General features: G+C 35.6%; 1 protein-coding gene across 25 annotated transcripts in view; it reads left to right on the plus strand.

The window, feature by feature from the left end:
* LOC111059276 (coiled-coil domain-containing protein AGAP005037) overlaps window positions 1–25766 on the plus strand; it is a 346739-nt gene that overhangs the window by 17436 nt on the left and 303537 nt on the right. For 23 of the 25 annotated variants that reach the window (XR_005570967.1, XM_039425095.1, XM_039425097.1 and 20 more), the window contains exon 2: window positions 10672–12179. Coding sequence is in view for 23 of the 25 variants with exons in the window: in XM_039425095.1 (XP_039281029.1) it covers window positions 10691–12179 (1489 nt within the window). In the remaining 2 variants the exon portion in view is untranslated. Of the gene's footprint in view, window positions 1–4048; window positions 4236–10671; window positions 12180–24896; window positions 25144–25766 lie in introns of those variants that run through there. The other 2 variants (XM_039425096.1, XM_039425117.1) reach the window with 2 other exon arrangements.

Genomic DNA, 25766 nt, shown 5'->3' on the forward strand with positions numbered 1-25766 from the left:
TTTATGTTATTTATGTTGCCACTTGTCCGTAATATTGTTCATCTCTTTTAATGATGATTCAGATAATCTCATCAAAATTTGATTAAGTTTGTGGAATTGCAATTGATATTGTGGAATTTTCCCATAATTAAATTAAATTTGAGACAAAATTAGGAAATTGAAGAAGTTTTAGACATTAGCCTGTGTTTCTTTTCCGACTATTGTATTTTTCGCTCTATCCAATAAATAATTGAAAAAGTTTTATTCTTGACACATCCAAATATTTTAGATGTGCGTAAAAATAAAACTGTGTTTTTTCAATTATAAAAAAATATTTCAAATGCTTTAAAATGATCAGATCGATGCGCCAAACCCTCTACTTGTTTCATAATAATATTATGAACACCTCCCGTTTAATACTGTACTATATGTCTTTGTAGTATAATACAATGCATCAGCTATGACGTAATTAGTCCTTATCGTTAATTTGAACTTGAATAAGAAAATTCGCCAGTAATTAATCGCACGCTATCTGGGTGATAAAGAAGTAATTTGGCGGCTGGCCAAAAACTCAAACCCAGTGTATGGTAGGCAGTCGATTATTTACAGTTTCGCGTACAAAACTTGGTCGGCCTCGAATTAGGTCAATGGGAATGATCTCAACGCTAATAATGGCAGCAGGCACCGTGAACTGTGCTAAATCGGCCCATTTCCACCGAAACTGAGTCGCCACTCTGTCATTGGTTGACGCTGAGTGATGCAATTGGCTGCCAAGTCAACGAACTGAGACGCGGTCTCAAGGGACCAATCAATCAATTTTATTTTGAATTCATTAAGCTGAACGTGTCGCAAGTTTATCTTTGTACCCTTTTTGGAAGGATCGTATGAAGCTGGTAGATTTTCAGCACGTGCCACAAAAAATAGATAATTATGTGAAAAATATATTTATTATTTGTATTTATATTGATACTAGAATAATTTAGAACAAATAGAGGTGATTTATAACGTTGATGATCACACTGGAATGAGGCTCATTTTATATAAGCTCTTGTTATTCTCGCGGCTTAACGCGACAGCAATAATACTGGTATATTGCTTTTTGCCAAAGTCGGGGTCCCGCCCCCGACTTTTCAATTGCTTGTACCCCAAAATGGGGGGCGGTACAAATTTTTTTTGGTGGTACAAAATGGTACAAAAATCAGAGAACACGATAGTATGATTTTCGTTCAAATCTGAGCAAGTCGGGGATAGGCATAAACCTGCAACCCGACTTTTCAAATGCATTTTTTTCAAAATGGGAGGGGTACAACAATTTTTCTTGGTGGTACAAAAATATGGTCTAATTTTTTCCGAATTTGAGAAAGTCGGGGACCAGGTTTATGCTGCTCTCGTTATAACATAGTGAGTTGATTCTAGACACAGATTTACAAAATTTTATTTTTGATAAAGAGTTCGATCGATTTAATGATAAGATTGATTTGGTAGTAGAAATAATTTATTGTTTTTAACTGAATGTACTCTTATCATATAATATGAAATCGGCCTATTTTATGAAATCCGTCTCTTCCCTGATTGGAAATGTACGTTTGCAACTTGACTGTGAATTTTTCATAAGAAAATTCCGTGCCTGCTTACTATAAAATACTAGAGAATTGCACATAGCAAAAGAAATATTTATTCTTCTGTGAGAATTGTGAGTTAGTTAATCTTAAGGTACGTACAGATATACATACGCGCCGCGAACATGAGCAATTCACTTTTAATCAGCTGACTATATTTTTCAGAAACGGTAAGATACAGATATAAAAAGCTTGGCATCAGCTGATTAAAATTGAATTGCTCATGTTCGCGGCGCGTAAATCTGTACGCACCTTTATACATATTCTTCTATTAATGAGGCAATCAACTTTATCATGAAATTAAATATTGTAGCTATTCTCGAATAGATAGGCTAGGATTGGTTTGTATCCCAAGTTTTGTGAGTTTGAACCACAGAAAAGAGAAACAATGTCTACCAGTACTCCTTGGTTTGAACCATATAGATTTTTTTGAGCTTTGTACTGTAGTATTACTCATCCACGATTATATTTCCAACAGTATTATATGAGATCTTATCCTTATCTTTTCAATAGACTATAAAAATTAATTTATTTTCTTAACAGTAGCAATATTACTTTATGACCATTTGTTTGTTTCTTTTATTTTTGCTCAGTCATTAGCCTAATCACTCTCGTTGATTTATATTGTTTGTTATGGAATTTTCAACAACTAAAACCATTAAGATTTCGAATCTTGGGATTTTTTAAGATAGCAATAATTGTCAAAGTGAAACTTTGTCAATTTATACTCATGCCATTTTGTAAAAAGTTGTTTAAACCGAGCAACATTTAATAAAAGAAGGAATGAACATTATGCAACAGAATTAACAGAAACCGCCTTTTCTCTGCTGAGTTCGAATGCTAGTAATAATCAATCTTCGTTGATTGTTGATAGCTCATAATTCTATTTCTACTATCAGTCAGTTGCTTACCACTAATTACAACTCAAGGCCGTCGCTACATTTGCACTAGCTAACTATTCAACGTTTGCATGCCTCCTTGACTAAATTAAAAATCTGAGTTCAAAATTTTCTTCATCACTTTACTGAAAAACAACACTAATTTCAAATATTCACTGTACATTACCGTTTTATAAAACTACATTTCCACTTTGCTTCAAAGCTACACCGTTATTTCTTCATGGAAAATGAAGAATCTGAAAATATGAAGAGGTTTGAAATCTGAAACCGAAAATAGATGCCATTTTCCAAGACTACTTTGAAAGATACTTGACTGAAATAAAGACATGATAGGGTAAACACAAGAAATTAATGGATTTAACGTGTTCCAAGAAGACCAATACCAAAGACAATAATGATAAAAGCTAGAAAACAGCAAAGGAACATTTTTATTTCGCTATCTCTATGACAATAATTGTGTAAAAACACTTTACCATGTAAATCTTATACTCTACTATTAAAATTTCACTACAGCTAAGCTTGAAAACTTTGTTACTTTTGCTACTCAACTCTGTTCAATATACCTAATGATAACTTTTGTCTGATAATGAGTGAATCCAGCTGTCCAGCCTGTCAGGCTCACTCCGCTTGCCTTATCCTTTCCGTTTCCATACTATGCCATACTATGAGAATGTAATAAAATCATGTTATGTAGCTGTGTTATCATTTAAGATGGTTTGTAAAACTGTAATTTTGTAACCATGTTACCATAGGCGACAAGCCTAGTAACAATTGTAAAATAAAATCTATCTATCTTATACTGTGAAAAACACCCAATATTATATACTGTGATATATACCCAATCTTTTGATATATACTTTTATCTTACCCAATTTGGTGATATATACTCAATCTTATATACTGTGATAAGATACCCTATCTTACAATATCGAGTTGAGAAAAATTACTGCCTTGATTTATTTTAGCTTCAGGCAAATCACTCATCAGTATTTATATAGGATTTCGTGGTATTTTCAACAACTAAAACCAATAAAATATGAATTCCTGAGATTCTTCAAAGAAATCTAGACAATTCATGCATCTGCCAGGATGAATGAATTCTCAGACAAATGCAATCAATTAATCAATCGCGCTCACAGCCTCCACAATCTGTACCAAGATTTCCAATCTGAACAATGATCTATGACAGATAAAGGCAACGATGGTATTTTGGCAGAGACTGTACCTGTTATCGGCTGTATGTGTATTACAAGCTTCAGCCGAGTATTTTATGAGAATAATTGTGTTTGTGAGAGAGGATGAGAGAATTACTGGATGTAAGAGAGGGAAAATGAGAGAGAGAGAGAGATAGATAAATGCCTTTTTATTTACACTTTACAATATAAAAAGTTATGTAGGCGAGAGAGTGAGTGAGTGAGACAGAGCAAGTGAGAAAGAGTGACTTTGAGAGAGTGAGTGTGTAGAACTACAAACGCTCTTCATCTCTCCCACTACTAGAAGATACTGCACTCACTGTAGTAACTAGAAACTAGTTGCTGTAGTATGAGTGTGATAAAAGACGTCGCCGAGATGTGATGTGTGGTTTAGTGGAGTTGTAGCAAATCTGAGCGTGATATGATTTGTAGTGCGGTGTGGTGGTTGTGGTCGCTTCATTTCACAGTGGGCTGCGGTTTTTCAGTTTGATCCCTTGGCGCCAACGGTTTGGGGGTTTGGTTCCAGTGTGCAGTGCAACGACAAGGTTTGCTCTCATTAATTTTGATTGTCGCGATTTTATTGCTAGTTTTTATCATTTTGTAATTTGATTATTATTGGTTGTGATTTGTACATGTCGTGACGTAATGACGTTGAAGGGTTTTTGTACTTGTAGCTTACAAGTTGGAGTTGAAGTGAGTGAAATTCTCGTTTTTTGAATGAAATAAGATTTTGAATTTATGAAAGTATTTGAGTACCGGCACTTGTGTGAAGATGTTTGTGACGATGATATATTGAATAAATAAATCACTGTTGTTTGAATTTGGAGGATTATTGAAGTATTCAACAACATTGCCTAACAACATTGATTGGAATAATTTGGAATTTCGGAATACGATTATTGAAGAAAGGTGTATATAAAATTAATAATATTGACTAGATTTTCCATGGAAGGGATATTTTCAAAAAAAAAATTACTTGAGTTTCTCTAATCTAGTAGACAGTGTCGAAATTCCAAGCTTTTGATACTGGAAATATTGCTCAGTCTAAAACTTATTATTGTCCTAGATTTTGTTTTTATAAAAATAAAAAATCATTAAAAAAATGAGATTTTTGCTATCAAGAAACATCATTTTTTTATTTTATTTTCATTCAATAAAATAAATGTTGTTTTTATTGCTTCTTGATAATCGTATAATTTTTTCTTCATCTTCTCATCAAAAATTATATATTACAATTGAAAATGTGTTTATCGTTACTGAGTATATGGTCGACATACTTCATTACATGGTTCAACAAAGATAGCCTACTTGAAATAAGTGTTTTGAGTCTACCTCTCCTTTGTGATGTGAGGTGAACAATATAATATATAGAGATTCTAGGCTATCTTTGGTAAATAGTGATAGTGTTATCAAAGTGTTCGTGCTATATCAGCTTACATGTACTTACTATCGTTCTTTTAGATTACCTTCACAGAAAACTTGGCAGAGTTTAAAGTTGTCCCACATTTAAAAATTCAGTTTTCCATGTGGGTTATTATTTATGCAATCGAATGACTTATTTGAACGCTACTTGTACAAACATTCATACAAGAAATGACAAATCTATATTATTATTTACAAAATACAAATAGATTATCACTCCCTGAACAAACACACGTGTCAAAGCATGCCTATCTCTCTGTTGTAACAGAACAGAGAAAATTCTCTATCTGAAATCAATTTCCTTCTATATTCAATTTATCGCCACCAGCTTCAAGACAAAACACTCAAATCATATACTTAGGCGAGCGAGCAAAGTGAGCCTGCTGATCTGTATTGAATGGATCATTAATTAATCATTCATGGGTCCAGACATGGCCATTCTATAGTTTTTCTTCTACACTAAAGATGGCCATGGTCCAGACAAAAGAAGCGTCCTGGTTCAAATCTTAAGACCACCGAAGCTGAGCTCTATCCATATTTAACAATTGGATAGAACGAGAAAAAAAATTGAACCTCAAGAAAGTCTTTATTATTATTGTCATATCCATATGTACTGGCAATATTAGAATATTAGAGATTAAAAATATATAGAGTATGGCTCATCACCTATGGGTCTAGGCGATTAAGAACCCTGGTACAATGTATTTTATTAGCATTGACTAGTTTCTTCAATTACATCCTTTTCAGATGATAGATGAGTTGCTACATAGGAAAGATCCAATGGATTTTTTCATTGAACGTGGACTATTATGAAGTATAATATTCACATGATTCCGTTTTATTTTGCAATCCAATAATTCCCTTTTCCTGCAGTTACCTTGAAAAGTGACCATTCCTGCACTGATTACAGAACGCAAAGAATCACTTTTCCGCTCTAGTGCGCAAAGTATTACTTTGCGTACTCTTTTAACACTTTGCATTATTATCTTGCAGCCATCCCAATCGGCTGTTGGCATTGTTGGCGTGTATTTTGAATGCGAATTTGTTCTATCTTTATTTTTTCTGATTTTCAATGATGATTGTGATACGATGAGAGGCCCATCTTGAGCTAAGAAGAATTTCTGTAAGTTACTATGGGTTACTATAGGTTTTTATGAGTTTCAATAAGTTTCAATCCAATCATTTACTTATTCAAATAAATCATATTGAGTCACATCATAGTTTACTCTCCTATTTCACCAAAATTTCAATCACTATGCAAAATCTTTCCATTCAAACCAGTGTTAGTTATCATTGCCATGAACTCTCATGAAAATCGATCAGTGAATTTTTAATCCGAGATGAGAGCAAACCGTTACTGCGTTACCTATCAACAGTTGAGGGAACATTATCCGTTCCTACGTCATATGAGTTATCTTTATTGACTGAGCTGTAAGATGACACAACTGTACACTATAACTGTATCTCCTCTTTTTTCTCTCTTCTCTTTTTCAGCTTCTTTCTATTCTCCTCCTCTTTCTTCCCCATTTTCTTGCATCTGTATATTTTTCTGTGGATATCATTATGCGTACTCCACTATGTTGATTGAATATTCAGTAGGTGACTGACACTTGCATGCTTCGCAGGTTGGATCTAGACTACGTCAACTCTTTCTCATTTGCATGAGAATTTTTCGTGCTAGAATATTAATTGCTCTGGTTTTGCGGATTTTTATTGTTCTTTACTGTTACAGTATAGCACTCCAAATATGACTTTTCAAATGATAGCAACAATGAAATGCACTGGAAAAGTAAACAGTGGAAAGGCATTTTTATCTTTTTATGGGTGAAGCAATGGAGAAGCATTTGTGATGCGAATATATATCAAGCTGTATTGTCTCTGCTACAGTTATAGTCTATAATAGTCCAAGATATAAAGTTATATTCTGTTACTGTGGTGCAAAATGGCTCCTCCTTATATGGAAGTGATTTCCGTCTAATGAGACAATAGTCATTGTTCGATGGAAAATGTAGCCTAATTTGAATCGAATTTCATTCCTATATTTCCAAAAAATGATCAATGTTTTCTATGATTAGGAGATTATTCCACGGGCTTTAGTCTAGGAAAAACTGAATAACTGTGTCGGTTAATGATTTTAATATTTTTCAAGTTTGGAAGCATTCATGGAAAAACTCATTCAGAAGAAGGTCGTGTAAATCCATATTTCCTGTTTCAAAAATACCATTCAAAGATAGAATTGAATCTCAGGAAAAGGGGAAGTGGGAAATGAAGGATAATGTTTTATTTGTTTATGTTACACAGAACAAAAATTATCAAAATTATTGAAGAAACTTAATGTGATAAATAAATAAATATTTTTTTTATCTTGATCAGATAAGAAGGAATTTAGATTGAGTAAAAACGTAATTAAATCAATCTAACTTTATAAAGGTATCATAATCCTATATTTCATCCAATGAGTAGAAAAAAACTAAAGACAGAATTACAGAGAAAGGAGGCTTCTTGAAAGAGTAAGAAAAGCACGTGACCAAGTACTAATATAATAATACAGTGGCAATATCGTGTACAATTCAACATCCATAGATTATCATCCATCAACAGAATTGTTTCATTTGAATTGCTGTTATTAGATTAAAACAAATAATTTCTCATTTTCAGAACTCGTGGCTGGAGCTCAAAGTTTCTTTCTCTAGTCATGCCAAAAACTATTGTATTTTAATGATTTTTTTATTTGTAAAAATATTTCGTATATTTTGCAATAAATCCATTATTCATATAAGTACAATAAAGTGAGAATAAAGAAATGAGCGATAAAATAAATATAATTAGGGAGCAGAAGAAAAAGACGAAGGAAAGGTTTAGAAAATAGGGATATGATGAAGAAGAAGATGAACATGAAAAAGCGTGGATGTCTGCAGTGAAACCAGTTTGAGTGGTGCGAGACTTGGCAAGGAAGCACGAACACGAAGGCAGTGCCTTGAACCCGTTTTTGCAATCAAGTTCACGAACACCAAAGACCAAGCAGCACAATGCACAATACCAGCTATTCACATATACTGATCTGCCGACTGCAGACTACCACACAACACTGCATTTGTATGCCAATTGCCAACTAGCATCTGACCCATAGCAATGACTCATTGCTATCTTTAAAGTAATTAAATACTGTATTGCAACAGTGCACTTTTGGTATTTCTTGCTATTTATGTTCGCCGACAGTCTTTTTTGTCTAATTTCTGTTCATTTGGAACATTTATTTTTCAACTTTAAATGTATGATGAAGATCAATTTTTGTGAGTGGATTTGTAATTTTTTTATCTCAGTGTTTCAAGTTCAACCATTTGAGAGTATGGCCCAGTTATCAGAAAAGCCTTCTTTTCGAAAAAAGTCTTCCTTGATTGGTTCTCGCAGAATTTGATCATGATTAAAATTTAAAAGGCCTTTGTGCAGCTGGGCCTATGTTTTCAAAAATCATCATAATATGATTCTCATATTTCCCAGAATCCTTTGTAGGATTCTCCATGGAGAAAAGATAGCGTCTATGGTTGAATTTTCATAACTTGTGGGGACAGTCTGCATAAATGGGGGATCATTCCATCATCTGAATGTGACTGTGGAGCTTCAAAACAAACTTTAAAACATATAACTGAGGTCTGTCCTGTCAGGTTGTATCCCCATGCTGTTGAGGATTTTGTGAATGCTGCACCAGCAGCTCTTGTATGGTTGGCTGATTTGGACTTAGCTTTATAAATGTCTAGTTTTATCTTTTTATAATTATGTTATTAAAACTACTGGTTCTCTCCATGTGCATAGTTTTATATTTTGACTTTTTTAATTTAATGACAATCAATTATTATAATTGAGCGCATAATTCATATTTGAGAGGTAAATGTATCAAAATGCCATACGCTATATATATATATATATATTCATAACTTCTATCAGTTTTAACGGTTTACCCTTCAACCATTTTTTTGTCGCCTTTTGGCGGGCGACTTACATCGCTTGTATAGTATTTGGAATGAACATCTTATTTGAAAACGTATCTTGACTCAAAGTTTTATATCTATTATTTTAATACTTTTTGTTCTGAAATTTTAACAAAGTAATATTGGATACTTGAAATTAAATAATTTTATAAAACAAGATTGATTAAAAATGTAGACTAATTTGTGAGGGGTGTATCCTGGTCGCATATCCAAAAACTATTTTTCAAGAAAATCTCATTAGCGCGGTGAATAAACTTTATCTGAGGAGTGACCTGGGATTATGCGTGGGACGAATAATGATAAATGAGTGGCTACAGTCTCAGGTGAGTTTCGAACCACCAAAAATGTGATTTAGAAGCATTCAACGGTCAGTTAGTGGAGCTTGTCTCAAGAAGTCACCCTTCTTCACCGGGTGTTCCAGAGCGCGTCGCATTACAGTATTATAGTATTACTGTACTATAAAAGAGAAATGTATGAGAAATAACGAAATAAAGTATTTCAATAGGAACACTTGAAATGTTCAATTATAGAGAATCACTAGTGCCCTTGTTATATTTTTATAACAAGAAATACGAATGTCTGAATGTTGAGTTATTATGATACAAGATTTATATAAGGAATATTCAAATGTCTAGTTATGACACAGGTTAGCCCCATAGTGAGGTCCACGTTATGATGGCAGTGTTTGATTAGCAATGGTATTGCTATCCTTGTCTATCATTCAACAAAGCGGATAGCGCTTTCTCGCTTTGCTCTGTTGCCAGGTCGTCTTTCAACAATGTAGAATTTCTAATTAATTAACGAAATATTTCATCTTAATTATAAAAATTCATTATGAAATTATTGAAAAATATAATTTCTTGCTTAATAAAATATAATCTATCATTTTAAACGAGAATGGACAGTTAATATTACATCAATAAACCTGTATCGCTACCGTCTATAGAAGGCATTGACAAGACAGAGGTTTGGCAACGTTGTTCTCCTATCTTTCTCCATTGCCCTTATAACGTGTACCTCACTATAGTGCGATTGTTATATTTTTATAGCAAGAAATACGGATTTCTGAGAATTGAGCTATTATAATACAAGATTTATATAAAGAATTTTCAAATGTCTACTTATGACACAGGTTAGCCCTAGGCTAGTTGATAAGCTAATTACTACCGATAGAAATTACTGAGATTTATTCAAATGATAATGAATATAATATAATAGTTCTGCCCTGGAATAGTTCTGCTCGAAAATAGTCACTAACCTCAGATAAAGTTTATTCACCATGCTAATGAGATTTTCTTGAAAAATAGTTTTTGGATATGCGAACTGGATACCCCTTACAAATTACATTTAATTTCTAGTAGAAGTCTTCGGGGTGATCTACAGCAATTAATTTGGATTTTCGTTTCGTAATAATTATCAATTACTACCCTCGAGCTATGTCAAGATTCACGATCTTGATCTATGTCAAGATCTTTTCTATTCTTATCTTCATGGAGCTTTATTTCGATCTTTTTCGATGAATAATATTATTGGACGATTGATTGTGATTTGTTTCTATTTGATGTTGCAGATTGCCGCCACTGTAGGCTATGAGAGGAGTAGCGGCGGTCAGTAACAACGGCGCAGTCAAGAACGACAACATCGCACGAAACAACGGCAACGGTCCTGAGGCGGTGGCACAGGGTGGGTCAGGTGGCACAGGAAGTGTTATAGCCGCGTTCTTCGTCAATAAGTTTCGCAGAAATCGTCAACGGTTCACCAACTCTGATGGTAATAACAATAGCAACGGTGGAGGGGTGAGGAGAGGGATTGTAAGGAGACGTGAGTCACCCCGCAGAAGTCAAGAGGTGAAGGTTGTGGTGGTGCCTGAAGGCGACACCAGCAGCAGTGTCAGTAGTGTCTCTGCATCTTCAGAATCGTTAGAATCGGTCGACCCGGAGATCGTAGAGAAGTTTATCGAAGAAGTGGAGTACTATCGGAGGTGCAACGTTGTCGACGGTGTTATCTACGCCGACAAAACGGGGCCCACCGTGGAAACAGTGCAAACTCCGGAGAAGAAAAAGGTGGGAGGCATCCGGAGGCTGCTGACTCCCACCCTCTTCTCCGGCGATGGCAGGCGCAGCAAAGTGGGTCAGCTGGACAAGAGGAACGGAGACGCCTCTCCCGGGAAGGCGCCCGTCATTGAGACGGCATTCGTCGGCGATGAGCGTCGCTCCAAGAGTGTCAGCCCCTGTAGGTTCGAACCTCGCTACGGTGTCCCTAAAACCCGGCCCTCTCAAGAGCTAACTGTAGACACAGGGAGGCCCCCCAGTGCTGCTAGCACTATTTCTTCAACATCAACTTCCACCTTAGTCACCCCCCAAACATCCCCCAGCTACAGAGACCGGGATCGGTTACTCATCCTCAGTCGAAACAACAATAACGAGAAGTCTGGTACCTCCAGTCCGCTACCGAACTCCCCTAATAAAATTCGTCCCCGGTTCTACAGTATTGAAAGTCCTGTCAGATATACGGATAACAATGTTATAAAACCGCAACCCCTTTACAACAGCACTACACCTAGACGTCCCCGTAGTGTGTCACCGGACACCGCGGCAAGTTCCCCTGATTACTTCATTAGAGGTGCCGGACACCGTAATACCATCGGATCCACTGTACGTGCTAGACAGAGTACGATCTACGAAGAGGTAGATGATGCCGGACTGCATCTAGCCGCTGATAAATCTGTCAAAAGATTTGATTCATCGACGGGGAGTGGTACAGGTAAACGAGTCAGTTTCTCCCCTAATCGTCAGCAGGAAATTTACTGGCCCACCCGGAAAGGACCCTCCGTGGAGCCACCAACTCGTCGCGGAGGTGGTGAAGTGTCTTCTGCCGCCCCTGACCGTCCCCTGCCCCCTGTGCCCCGCCCCCGTGGTACTGGTGAGTACGGCCGTTTGCCGCCTCCAGCGAATCAACCAGTAACTCGTCGAGTTCAAGCGTTGGCTAACAGATGGCAGCACCAGTCCGAATCTGAGTCTGGCAGTGAGGCCGGCGAAATACAGCGTATACTCCACAATACCTACTACAAGTTCCAAGGTAATTCTTCATCTTTCAATAATATTTCTGTGCTCTATTTCTCTTTTGCTTATTGTAGAGTTGAAAAGAGTGTAATAGAAGACAGGTTTACAGATGCAACAATGTATATTATGTAATGAGTATCTCTGTTCTCCTCTGTCAATAGCACGCATAACAACAATTATTTGAATTGCAAAGCCCCACTCTCTACGTTTCAATTCTAAGTTATTATTCTCACAAAAATACATCCAATAACATAGATAAAATAAAGTAGGCTATTTTGATCGGACTATTTAATTGTTCAATTATAGAACATAACTAGTATCTTTAGAATATTTATTTTAATAATACAGGACTAATTTCGACATTTTCTGTATAATTCAAAAGACATATTTCAAGGGAACTGGCTATTTCCTTCATTAGATAAAATTTATTTATTTAATTTCATTTATTGCCAATTAGAATATTCAAAAAATAAATTACAAAATCTTTATAATATGACATATCATTAAAAATATAAATAAATAACCATAATTACTCATACATATACTTGAATAAAATTAAAATAAAATATAAAATATAGGCATCACCAGCAAAAAGAAAATCTTTGCCCGCTGGTGAGAGTTGCAAAACAGTAAAAGAAAAACACCAAATTTTTCGAAATAATGCAGAAAATACTTTAAATAAGATAGATCATGTTATTTGTGTTCTATGTTTGACCATTTTTTATCAATTGAGAATCCATTCAGAAATAGTTTTCAATGATCTAGCAATCATGTTCTGAAGTTCGTGTTCAGAAGTGAAATTTCATGAAATTCTCATTACCATTTACTAACGTTTCTAGCAGTTTAGGTTTCAGTTCGTCAAAATCCAAGTTTATCAGGGGCCTATTTTGAGATACCGAAGTGAATGAGGAATTAAGCCACTCAGCACGTTACTTTCATTGCATCATATTTTCTTTGCAGGCTGATACACAGACAGATACTCAGTTACACACTAATTAGGGATTTCTGAGAATAGGTTAGGGAGACGTTAGTTGAAGGTTATAGTCTAGGGGTTAGATTTTAACTTTTGAATGTATTATTCAGATATTGTTTTATGATTTTAGGATTATTATATGATATCGTATCCAATAGACTTTCTGAAAGCAACAGGAATTCGACAATATATGTCAAGACTCTTGTCCTCCATAATAATATCGAAGTGAGCAGTAAACAATATTTTTGTATTACTTGACATTGAATCCTTTCATGCCCACAAGTATGCATAGTAATATGTGTTGATATAGTATTATCATGAACATGAACAAACAAATTACAAATCAATTGGGACAAGATTCTCGAATGTACGGTAACTACATGCTTTGATGTTGTCGACGAGAAACAATCCATCAAAAATGTATGCAAATATTTATCTAGCCATGGAATATTTTGTCTTCAGAAAATGTTTCGTTCCAAAAAATTGAAAGATATGGAATTGTTCGGTACCGGTATTCTTCGAATAACAGCTTGTTATGTGTAGAAAAAGCACTCATCAATATTTTCTGTACTTGTTACTGTACTCGTAAATCAGAGTTGTTACTGTAGTACTCGTAAATCAGAGTTGTTACTGTAGTACTCGTAAATCAGAGTTGTTACTGTAGTACTCGTAAATCAGAGTTGTTACTGTAGTACTCGTAAATCAGAGTTGTTACTGTAGTACTCGTAAATCAGAGTTGTTACTGTAGTACTCGTGAATCAGAGTTCATGATGTGGATTAACTAAAAATAGAATATTATTGTTGAACAAAACGATGATCTGCGTTTGTCATTTAAAATTAACATGCAGTTTAACCTGCAACTGGCAGTGCTTTAAATTTGCTACTGCTACTGCTGCTATCCGATAACTTGTGGGGTTTCTATTTGTTTAAACCCGTCATTACACCACACTGCACAGTCACCATTCTATTAAACCCCTTTAGAACACCAACCTAATACACCTTGTATATTTCTGGTCCAAAGGGTCAGAATTTTTAATCTTATGTCAATGATGTAGAATTGGTGATCCACGTTCTACATTCTTTATTTCAATAATTACCCTTAATTTTTCGTATTTGCAAGATTTCTTCACAATTAGAATTTTCAATAAGTTGAATTCAAGCATCGTCCAACAAGAAGAAGAAAGGAATCAATGAGTGTGTTGTGTGCCCCTGCCTCCCATACACTACAAAAAGATTTTATGAAATAAATCCTATAGTCCAGTCACTATAATATACATTGATCGCTTAGCTCGCCATATCCGTCTACCCAGGGGGCTCCGCCCCCTGGATCCCTGACTGGATCGTCCAAAAATGAGATCAGCGGGCTCGCTTCGCTCGCCTACATGTAGACCTCAGCGGAACCTCTGTACCGAATTCTGGACCCCCGACTGGATTGTCCAAAAATGAGATCAGCGGGCTCGCTTCGCTCGCCTGCATGTAGACCTCAGCGGAACTTCTGTACCGAATTTGAACGTATTATGTCAATTTGATCTCGAAAAACACCTGTTACTATATCGGCGTATCTTTGGCGATTTGTTCTCGATAAAGCTGAGAAAGCACATAAAAACGCTGGAAAACGCAGATTTTGGGCGTATCTTTGGCGTTATTTCAAATTCCTTCTAACACAACATTATTGCACCCCAGCTGAGCTTCTGTAGTAAATTTTAACTTTTTCTGTTTATTTGTTCTCGATAAAGCTGAGAAAACGCTAAAAAACGCAGATTTTGGGAGTATCTTTGGAAATTTTTCCAAATCCGTTCTTATTGCGCCTCTAAAGGGCCAACTGACCAAATTTGAAATGTTATGTCATATTTTTATCATATGTTAGGACGATCCAGTCGGGGGTCCAGACTAAACGTCTGGCTAAACGGATATGGCGAGCGAAGCTAGCCTGACGGCTAGTAATATAATATTCCCAGGAATAGCTCTGATTGAAGTAGCAGTAGCCAATCAATTTTTCCGCGATAAATCAAGACCTCCTAAATAGGTATTTAGAAGGTACTGGATAAATTGGTATTTAGGAGTTCCTGGATAAATGCATTTCAATCTTCAACTTGGTGCCAACCTAACAAAGTCAACTCAACTTAATGCCAACCTCACAACATTTTTAATTTAGTTACCAGAACAACTGTTTCGAAGAGTTACTCTCTCTAGATTATAGTTCTATATTAACATATGGTATGGATATTTCAATTATAATTATTTTAAGATATTGGAATAAGGAGAATATACATGCTAAAAGACGAACTTTAAACCCGTAAAAACCACCCTCAGAGTTAAAATATCGCCAAAAGATCTCTTAGTGCGCCTCTAAAGGGCCAACTGAACATACCTACCAAATTTGAACATTTTTGGTCCGGTAGATTTTTAGTTCTGCGAGTGAGTGAGTGAGTGCCATTTCGCTTATATATATATATATATATTATATATATATATATATATATATATATATAAATAGATAGATAGATAGATGCTTGCAATTTATATCGTAGTTCTGATTTTTTAATATAATTATTATTTGGATAAGGGAAGTCCAGAACCAAATTCTTCATGCAAAATTTCATTGTGCTAAATACACGGTGGCCTAAAAACCTCGTATTTTCGGTTCATTTTTCAGTTTTCAGCCATTTTCGCCAGATCCAGTTATCGGACAGAAAAATTTGTTGTCTTTTTTTAAGATTATGAAATTCTGAATGAGATGAGATCATTCGGAAATTTCTATCCTCAATGAGTACTGAGTTATGATTTTTAAAAAATGAGTGACATTTTAGGTAAAAAATCATTGTTGATGATATTTAGTATTTGACCAAATTTTCATCCATCCTGCCTCTGTAATTCCGAGCGGATTTCAGTACCCCTGATATTTATGATGATGAATAAGTGAACTTGCAACAGGGACATTGCTCATGCATTGCTCATTTCATAGTCGCCAGACCAATAAATTCAGTTCCGATCTCAGATGAGAGTATTTCTTGATGTATTTGAAAAGCTGCAAATAGTTGATGAAAATCAATGTGGTACATAGACACAGACACCAAGAAGAAAACAGATTACAATAATGTGACAATAAAAAATATAAATAGAGTTGAGACTGGAGACAGTGATGCTTAGATGTGACGTGCACTATATCCTTGACCGTAGTACGCAGGATGACCTGTGGGTGGGGGGTGGAGGCGCCTCTTTTCGGTCCGTTGGCCTCATACAATGGACGCCCCTTATTCAACGAACGGCACGCCCGTTTTTAAACGGCGTTCAGAACGCAGCAGCCGGACAGCAGCGTTCAGTTTTTGGCCGGCGTTTTTGTCAGACACTTGTCGCGAAAATTCTAACGTTTCAAAGCAGTTTTTGTTTGTGGAAAAACGGCTTCCAATTTTTTTTCCAAGTGTTCGTTGTAAGGTTTGATTTTCGTAAAACATTTTGTAAAGTTCAAACAATTTTCATAGTCTTTGTGAAAGTGTTTCTTAAAACGTTTGATCCTGACATTTTTTTGTAGAGCGAGAACTCAAAATTGTTGAAACGTTTCACGCTGAACACATCGTATGTGGATACTTCTCCATGCAGATTTAACTCATGCATTCGTTGTCACCATATTATATAATCTTCGCTCGTTTTGCGATTTTTTGAGAGAGTCTTTATTGTGATACGATGTTTCACTTGATTCTAAATATTATCTTTGTATTTATTATTTTGTAGCTTTCTATAATATTTTTTCTAAGTTATCCTTAATTTATTCGATTCCCCCTCTATGACAATTTTTGATATCATGGAACTATGATTTATCTTCTCCTCTCCATTTTATGCAGCGAAACTTATGTGAAATTACAGTGAATTCAAACAAACTTTTACAAACCAAAATAGAGTAATTTGTTCATTGAGTAATACTGTTTTCTTCCATAAAAAGTTCTCTATCTCTTTCAAGGGAGGAAACATGTCTTTTAAAAAATAACCCCATTCCAAATGTTCCAAAATTCCAATAAATCACAAGCTAATCCTCAAAAACTTCCATCGATAATCCACTTTTAATTAGGGTAATGTGTTAATCCAAGCAAATAGACTTGGTCTTTGAATAAGTTTTAATGTGATCGATTGCCCTACTCTACTGCCAGTCGCAATTAGCAGTTCCTTTTCAATTTCCAACTCTGGAAATAATTTTTCCACTTCTGCTGTAACAGGGTCTCTCGGAAATATAATAGTCTCATAAAAGCAATCTTCTCTTCCTGTTAGCGTTGAGAGTCAGCTATCTCATCTCATGCACTCATGAACTATTCAATTCTTCTCTCTCTTATTATTCTATTGACTATCGCCTTTCTCAGCGGTAAAGGAGGAATAGGGGATGAATAAGGGAAGAAGAGAATTGAAAAAGACAAAAAACACCAAAGATTGTAGTAAAAGGCGAAGGGAGTAAATTGATTTAGGCCCTTCAATTGAAGAGTGTCGGACTTTGCTCATTCTTTCTGTCTTCCTTTCTTTTCTACTTTACTCTATAACTCCATCTCCCTCACTCATCAGTTTCAATGGACGTGGCTCAAACTTCCGTCCTTATTCAATCTCTCTTAGCAACGCTTCTTAATGGAAGTGGCTGATAACCCCCTCCTTCCACCCATCCACCAATCGTGACCTGCCTGGAAACTCTGAGAGAGAGAGAGAGCTCACTAAGTGCTTTCATTCGTAATTGATGCCCACCAAATAGAATTAATTGCCGATCTCAATGAATTTTATCAATGTTGATCTTACATCACCTTCCAAGTTCATAAGTCATCTCCTACATAGTACACGATGAGTAGAGAATAGTGAACGTCATTATTTTTATGGAATAGACTTATGAAGAATAGTAATTTACTAATTTATGAGGTATACGCTGTGAACGGCCTAGTTTTTATGGAATAAATAGTAGTTTACATGAAGAATAGTAATTTATAAGCTCTTTTTTATTCAAATCTTAGTGGGAGATGAGCAGTAGTACTTCAGGATTACAATCCCATTCAATTCTTGGAACAGCGATAAAAACGAGTCGTATTTGCGAATTTAACGAAGCGGTTGGAAATGAAATCGACGAGGGGGGTTGAGGGTTCGGAAGCATGATAATGGTAGCTGCCACGTCAGCACAGTTGACAAACGAGAAGAAAGAAAGAGATAATGTGAGGGATGAAGGGAGGGAGAGAGAGTGAGAGGAAATGAGAGAGTTAGTGACAGAGAGAGAGAGAGTGAGAGTGTTAATGAAGTAGGTGTAAGGGTAAGAGCTGGGAGAAAAGGAGAAAAGGCTGTAGGGATGAAGAGAAGGGAGTGTTTGGAGGGATGTGAGGTTTGGATAGGAGTGAGGGAGCAAGAAAGCTGATGTGAATGTGGAGCAATATGAAAGACGTAAAGAGAAAGGATATGTGAAATAGAGGGATGATGAGAGAAACAGTGAGATAAAAAACATACAAAAAGATAATTGTGTATCACAAAATATTGGATTCAGTGATTTGTTAGTCCACGAATATAGCTAGGATAAATAGAATTGTTTTATTGTTTTGCTATTACTCAAATGACAGCAACTTCCAAATACGTGTAATAGTAAATAGAAAGGAAAAAGTGGAACTATATTTTTTATTGTTTTTTTATTATTTTAATATTTTTTTTTTTATATTGTTTCATAGAGAAACAATATAAAACTTATGCTATTGCTTCTCCATGGTGGTAGCCTGTATTGGGTTCTAATGTGCCTTTATGCCTGTAGCCTGTAACTTATGGTCTCTCCTTCGTTGAAAAATAATTATTGTTGAGATTCTTACATCCGCAAATTGAAATTTTCCTTGGGGCCTTTCGATTCACCACTCTCTGTAGAGCCGCCTTTACACTTATCTCCCTCACAGCTTTTTATGACTCATAACGCTTTAAATGTGTTAATTGATTTCAAACAAACTTTTACAAACCAGAATAGAGTAATTTGTTCATTGAGTAATACTATTTTCTTCCATAAAAAGTTCTCTATCTCTTTCAAGGGAGGAAACATGTCTTTTAAAAAATAACCCCATTCCAAATGTTCCAAAATTCCAATAAATCACAAGCTAATCCTCAATAACTTCCATCGATAATCCACTTTTAATTAGGGTAATGTGTTAATCCAAGCAAATAGACTTGGTCTTTGAATAAGTTTTAATGTGATCGATTGCCCTACTCTACTGCCAGTCGCAATTAGCAGTTCCTTTTCAATTTCCAACTCTGGAAATAATTTTTCCACTTCTGCTGTAACAGGGTCTCTCGGAAATATAATAGTCTCATAAAAGCAATCTTCTCTTCCTGTTAGCGTCGAGAGTCAGCTATCTCATCTCATGCACTCATGAACTATTCAATTCTTCTCTCTCTTATTATTCTATTGACTATCGCCTTTCTCAGCGGTAAAGGAGGAATAGGGGATGAATAAGGGAAGAAGAGAATTGAAAAAGACAAAAAACACCAAAGATTGTAGTAAAAGGCGAAGGGAGTAAATTGATTTAGGCCCTTCAATTGAAGAGTGTCGGACTTTGCTCATTCTTTCTGTCTTCCTTTCTTTTCTACTTTACTCTATAACTTCATCTCCCTCACTCATTAGTTTCATTGGACGTGGCTCAAACTTCCGTCCTTATTCAATCTCTCTTAGCAACGCTTCTTAATGGAAGTGGCTGATAACCCCCCCTTCCACCACCCACCAATCGTGACCTGCCTGGAAACTCTGAGAGAGAGAGAGAGCTCACTAAGTGCTTTCATTCGTAATTGATGCCCACCAAATAGAATTAATTGCCAATCTCAATGAATTTTATCAATGTTGATCTTACATCACCTTCCAAGTTCATAAGTCATCTCCTACATAGTACACGATGAGTAGAGAATAGTGAACGTCATTATTTTCATGGAATAGACTTATGAAGAATAGTAATTTACTAATTTATGAGGTATACGCTGTGAACGGCCTAGTTTTTATGGAATAAATAGTAGTTTACATGAAGAATAGTAATTTATAAGCTCTTTTTTATTCAAATCTTAGTGGGAGATGAGCAGTAGTACTTCAGGGATTACAATCCCATTCAATTCTTGGAACAGCGATAAAAACGAGTCGTATTTGCGAATTTAACGAAGCGGTTGGAAATGAAATCGACGAGGGGGGTTGAGGGTTCGGAAGCATGATAATGGTAGCTGCCACGTCAGCACAGTTGACAAACGAGAAGAAAGAAAGAGATAATGTGAGGGATGAAGGGAGGGAGAGAGAGTGAGAGGAAATGAGAGAGAGTGGGTTAGTGACAGAGAGAGAGTGAGAGTGTTAATGAAGTAGGTGTAAGGGTAAGAGCTGGGAGAAAAGGAGAAAAGGCTGTAGGGATGAAGAGAAGGGAGTGTTTGGAGGGATGTGAGGTTTGGATAGGAGTGAGGGAGCAAGAAAGCTGATGTGAATGTGGAGCAATATGAAAGACGTAAAGAGAAAGGATATATGTGAAATAGAGGGATGATGAGAGAAACAGTGAGATAAAAAACATACAAAAAGATAATTGTGTATCACAAAATATTGGATTCAGTAATTTGTTAGTCCACGAATATAGCTAGGATAAATAGAATTGTTTTATTGTTTTGCTATTACTCAAATGACAGCAACTTCCAAATACGTGTAATAGTAAATAGAAAGGAAAAAGTGGAACTATATTTTTTATTGTTTTTTTTTATTTTTTTATATTGTTTCATAGAGAAACAATATAAAATTTATGCTATTGCTTCTCCATGGTGGTAGCCTGTATTGGGTTCTAATGTGCCTTTATGCCTGTAGCCTGTAACTTATGGTCTCTCCTTCGTTGGAAAATAATTATTGTTGAGATTCTTACATCCGCAAATTGAAATTTTCCTTGGGGCCTTTCGATTCACCACTCTCTGTAGAGCCGCCTTTACACTTATCTCCCTCACAGCTTTTTATGACTCATAACGCTTTAAATGTGTTAATTGATTTTACAATGTAGCATCTACATGAATGACGAAAAGAAAAATCCATACTTGATACTACCGAAAAAATTCAAGAGCAATACAACGCATCAATGAGAGTTATTATTAGATTCTTATCGAACTTGATTGATTGATCGATTGAGTACTTTATTTATTTATCTATGAAAAACATGGATGCATACAGGATTTCTCCCAAAAATTGCTCCCATAACAACACAATTACAATAGTTCATTATACCTAGTAAGAGTACAGAAAGTATTTATGTAGATTACAATATATACTAGCTTATACACTTATATACAATAGCTCACAATACAGAAAAATATAGATGAATTTACATAATATAGACTAAGAAAATAATTATTGAACTGTAAATGATATGAATAAAAAGCAATTTGGAATAACTATAGATAATATTGTTATGCATCCACATAAATTGGCGGAGCTTTGGGCTTATTAATGATAAGAGAGAAGATGGTGAAGGGTACTGAGTACTTAGTGCTCATTTACACCCATCTTAAATGAGGTTCATTCTTACTGAGGATCATAGGCATAGGCATACTTTGTCAGAGCCATATTCATCATGATCGTACACTTGGTTGCTGAGGCAATGGTCCAGTAATGGGATGGTTCTTCAATGGATGGATGTTCGGAGCCGACTTCTACCTCCTCCTCCTCCTCTTCTATAGAATTTATAGAATATTATATATAACATTTTGTAGAATTTATATTCTATAGAATATAGAAGTTGTGCATTTCTCCCCTCTGTCTGTGAGCAGATTGGAGCCGGTCAGACGTATCATAATGGAGCATCATCAGTGCTCCCTCTTTAATCCCTTCGATAAATAAATGAGGGAGGAAGGAATGAGGCCAGGATTTGATGGGACTCTGACGCCTTGTTATCTCGGTGCTCCACCTGTTTATAATCTAGATGCGGATTTATAGCTTCGAACTTCGGATCCATTGTTAACGAGGCGTTGGATCCATTCTTCGTCAGCTTGGGGTTAAGGATAAGGATAACCTCTTGTTGAATTTCACTTCAGACCCCTGTAATGAATGATACAATAAGTTCTGGGTTAAACATGATCGAGCACTATGAATTCGGATCATTCTCAGAACCATAGATTCATAATCCATTAAAAATATTGATAACTATTCAGTTATATCGAACATTTGAAAAATATTCTACAAACACTTTGTTCTTTTGGTCAATAATTTCGAATTATTATTGATGAAACCAATTGAATTGTGATCGGAATCAATCAAATCAGAAACGTTAAAGTTATAATTATCCTCGTGTTCTAAATATGAGTGCTTAATATGTCCGAGGGTAATAGAGAGTATGATGATGGCTATTATAATGATGATGATGATGATGATGATGATGATGATGATGATGGAAGATGAGTTGTTGATTATACTCAAGAATATACTTCTTCTAAGGAGTATATTGTGAGAACTAAGAGGATCTTATAAACTCTAATAAACTTCTAGTAATCGAACTATCAAAAAATTACGGAAATTAAAAAAAAATTAACGCTAAAATCCACTTTTACATTTCTGACTCAACTCCCATTCTCTGTCGCTATAACTGTGAGTGCAATGTCATTTGTTAGCCTGTAATTGTTTGATAAATTCCTCCCACTAGTTATGAGTTCAGCTTTCACTAATGATTGTTCTAGGAATGTTTCTGTTTTGATTCTTCAATATAACGTTTACGTTTACAGTGAACAACTGTCATTATTATTTTATTCATTCCTCATACATTACAAAAAAAATCGATAGACCATTCAATATACGCTGCAATAATGAAATTATTCTACAAAATAAAACAGTAACTAAAAAAGTATGTATTCAGGGTTTCATATTTTATATATTGAAAACGTTTCAAAGAAGGATAATTATGATGTTATTTCATAGACATTAGGAACTACTTCATCAAAACATCATGCTCGAGCTTGGGAAAAATCAATTGCATAAATTTGCAAAAAAAAATAAAACATTTCAAGCATTTAGCTTGTTTTAGTGGAGAGACAACCAATAATTTTATGTGACTAATTTAGTGAATTTTAAGGTAGATAAAAAATTGGTTTGGGTCGATTTATCAGTATCTATTAATGTAACGATTTTGATAATTCAGTAATCTAAAGATATCCTGTTTATTTTGAGAGGACGTGAATGTTTCTCTGAAGAAGGCAATTTTGTGGAGGACCCGCAGCGTTTGAGAAGAGAACAGAGGTAAGACTTCTTTAGATATTCTTTTGCTTGGTGTGCCGTCGCGGGATGAAAGTAAATCTTGTGGGGGATTCAGGAATGAATGGCAGCAACTCTTCTGGGTGCTTCCACTTTGTCCCCGGAGATAACACGGCTTGGCCCCTTTGTCCTTTGCCCTCCTTTGTCCCCGAAAAAGAATGAATAAGTTGAGTCCTGTAGGCGCGCGATCCTTGACAGATTCTCTCTGTCGCTTGACCGTTGGGAACCGTTGTAGGCTGTTTCACTTTCCTTCTTACCAAACTGCTGTTTCAAAATTCTTTACGAAGATTGAATGGGTTGGAGAACAATGATTGCATGTTTGTAACTGTACAAATGTGCAGGTTGAAATATTCATACTTGGAATTTTTATATTCCTGTTGAATAATGATAATAAATAGTGAATTATGTGTACTTTTGGTAACGGAGGAAGAAGGATAAAAAATATCGAAGAAGACTTATCCTGGCTAGAATAAACAAGATGATAGTTGCAATAGGAATAGCTTCAAAATTAAAATTGAAAAATGAGAAGTAAAATGTTAAGTTCATCCAGAGACAAAAGCACTAAGAGAACAAAATGAAGTGAAGTGAGAAAAAATGTCTTACTAAAAACGAGAACCTGGTGAGCAAATAAAAAAAACTCAGACAAAAAATAACCATTTTTACTTAGCGTCTTCCATCTGAGAGTTTCACGACCATTATAATTATTGATAATAATGAATTCGTAGTGGATTTTGTGGAGTTTTGGTTCTTCCACAATCAAATTATTATAAAACTTTGTAATTACTTTTCGACTCCATGATCACAATAGCAATTCTAGTCAGTCTCAAGTAAGTTTTTGATACTACAGTACTTCTACTTCTCTCCAGAATAGAGCTTCTAGAGATTGGGAATAAAAAACAACTTCTTGTCGATATTGGTACTGCTACTTCTCTCCAGAATTGAACTTCTAGAGATTGGGAATAAAAAACAACTTCTTGTCGATATTGGCAACATTTTCTTGAATAGTATCTCTAGAAGTTGTCACTTCTGAGACATTTAGTAGACCTATATGGTTTTATGGTATATGGTAGGTATATGGATTTTTGTGATCATCGAAAAACATCATGTTTATGTCAATATTGATTACTTATCTTCGAAAAGTTATTCTTTGTAACTTTCTGATGATATCCTGTTCAATCGTACATAGTAACTTCTTCTTATTCTTCTTAAGATGTTGACTTTCAATAACGATCAGATTTTTCTGGATTTTTTTAGTGTTTCATCTACTAAGATAGTGTGCCAGGTTAGTTCAGCAGTGTTGAGATGGGGTGCATTGAACCTGCCCCCCGCCGGTGGGGGCCAATGTGCCCGGAAAAGGCAATAGCCGGCTTGCCTGCCGTTGAGGGCCGACTTATTTTGCACGGCTAGTAGAGCTCTCTGTAGTGGGTTGGGCCCTCTATCGATTACTTCTGGTGACGTCACGGGTGGGAGGGTGCAGGGGGCGGGGTACATCGTCTTCTGTGCAAATTTCAGATGTTCAAACGTCCCGGTACGTTGTCGTCCAAGTCCCGTTTCTGCTGAGTCCCGAAATTGGGCTAAAAAGAACCCGCCAACGGGTTTCCTGGTCCCCCGTGTTCCACACATCATCTAGTGCCAAATTGAGACAGTGGTTATCTTATAGTTTTTCGAAAATTGTGATAGCATGACGTTTTCCCCTGCCGCCGTGTTGTGGGGTTTGCTTAGCAAGTAGTAATTTTTGACTACCCATTAACAGCGGTTAACATTCACAGCGTGAGTACCACAAATCAAGCTGAGATTTCACACAAAAACGTGAAATTTTCTCGTTGGACAAAGAATATAAATCTAACCTAAACAGTACACCATGTTGCATGTTCTGGTTTAAAAATACGATACTTACGCTCTGGGCAGTTATTCGATCAACAGAAATGATACTCAAATTTCACCCTTACATTTTGTTCTTGTGAATACTTACCGTATAAACCTACTACAACATCACTTATGGCGGGAAAACTTAGATGTAGAGTAGTGTACAATTAATGAATGAATTTCATGAATAGATTGACGTTAAATTAATGTGACGTTGCTCTTGTAACGTTTCCTCTTGATGAACAGGCTAGCGTACGTGTTTTGCGATCATATAAATTTCTATGTTTTAGTGCTGGATCTCATTGATTAGTACCGGTAGTAGTATCCATCGTATTGATGAAACGTGTCCATCGTATTAGAATCTTGATTATTTGCATGAATAGAAAAGTTTGATTATTCGCTCTATAATCAATCTTCAACGCGTAGGCTATATCCATTCAGGGTCTCGATTTACTTCAATGTTCAAAAAACAGTAGTTGAAATAACTGACAGTTTTAAGAATTATTATTACATCACAAATGCATATG

This window comes from Nilaparvata lugens, chromosome 3 (assembly GCF_014356525.2).
Source record: "Nilaparvata lugens isolate BPH chromosome 3, ASM1435652v1, whole genome shotgun sequence".
Taxonomy (NCBI): Eukaryota; Metazoa; Arthropoda; class Insecta; order Hemiptera; family Delphacidae; genus Nilaparvata; species Nilaparvata lugens.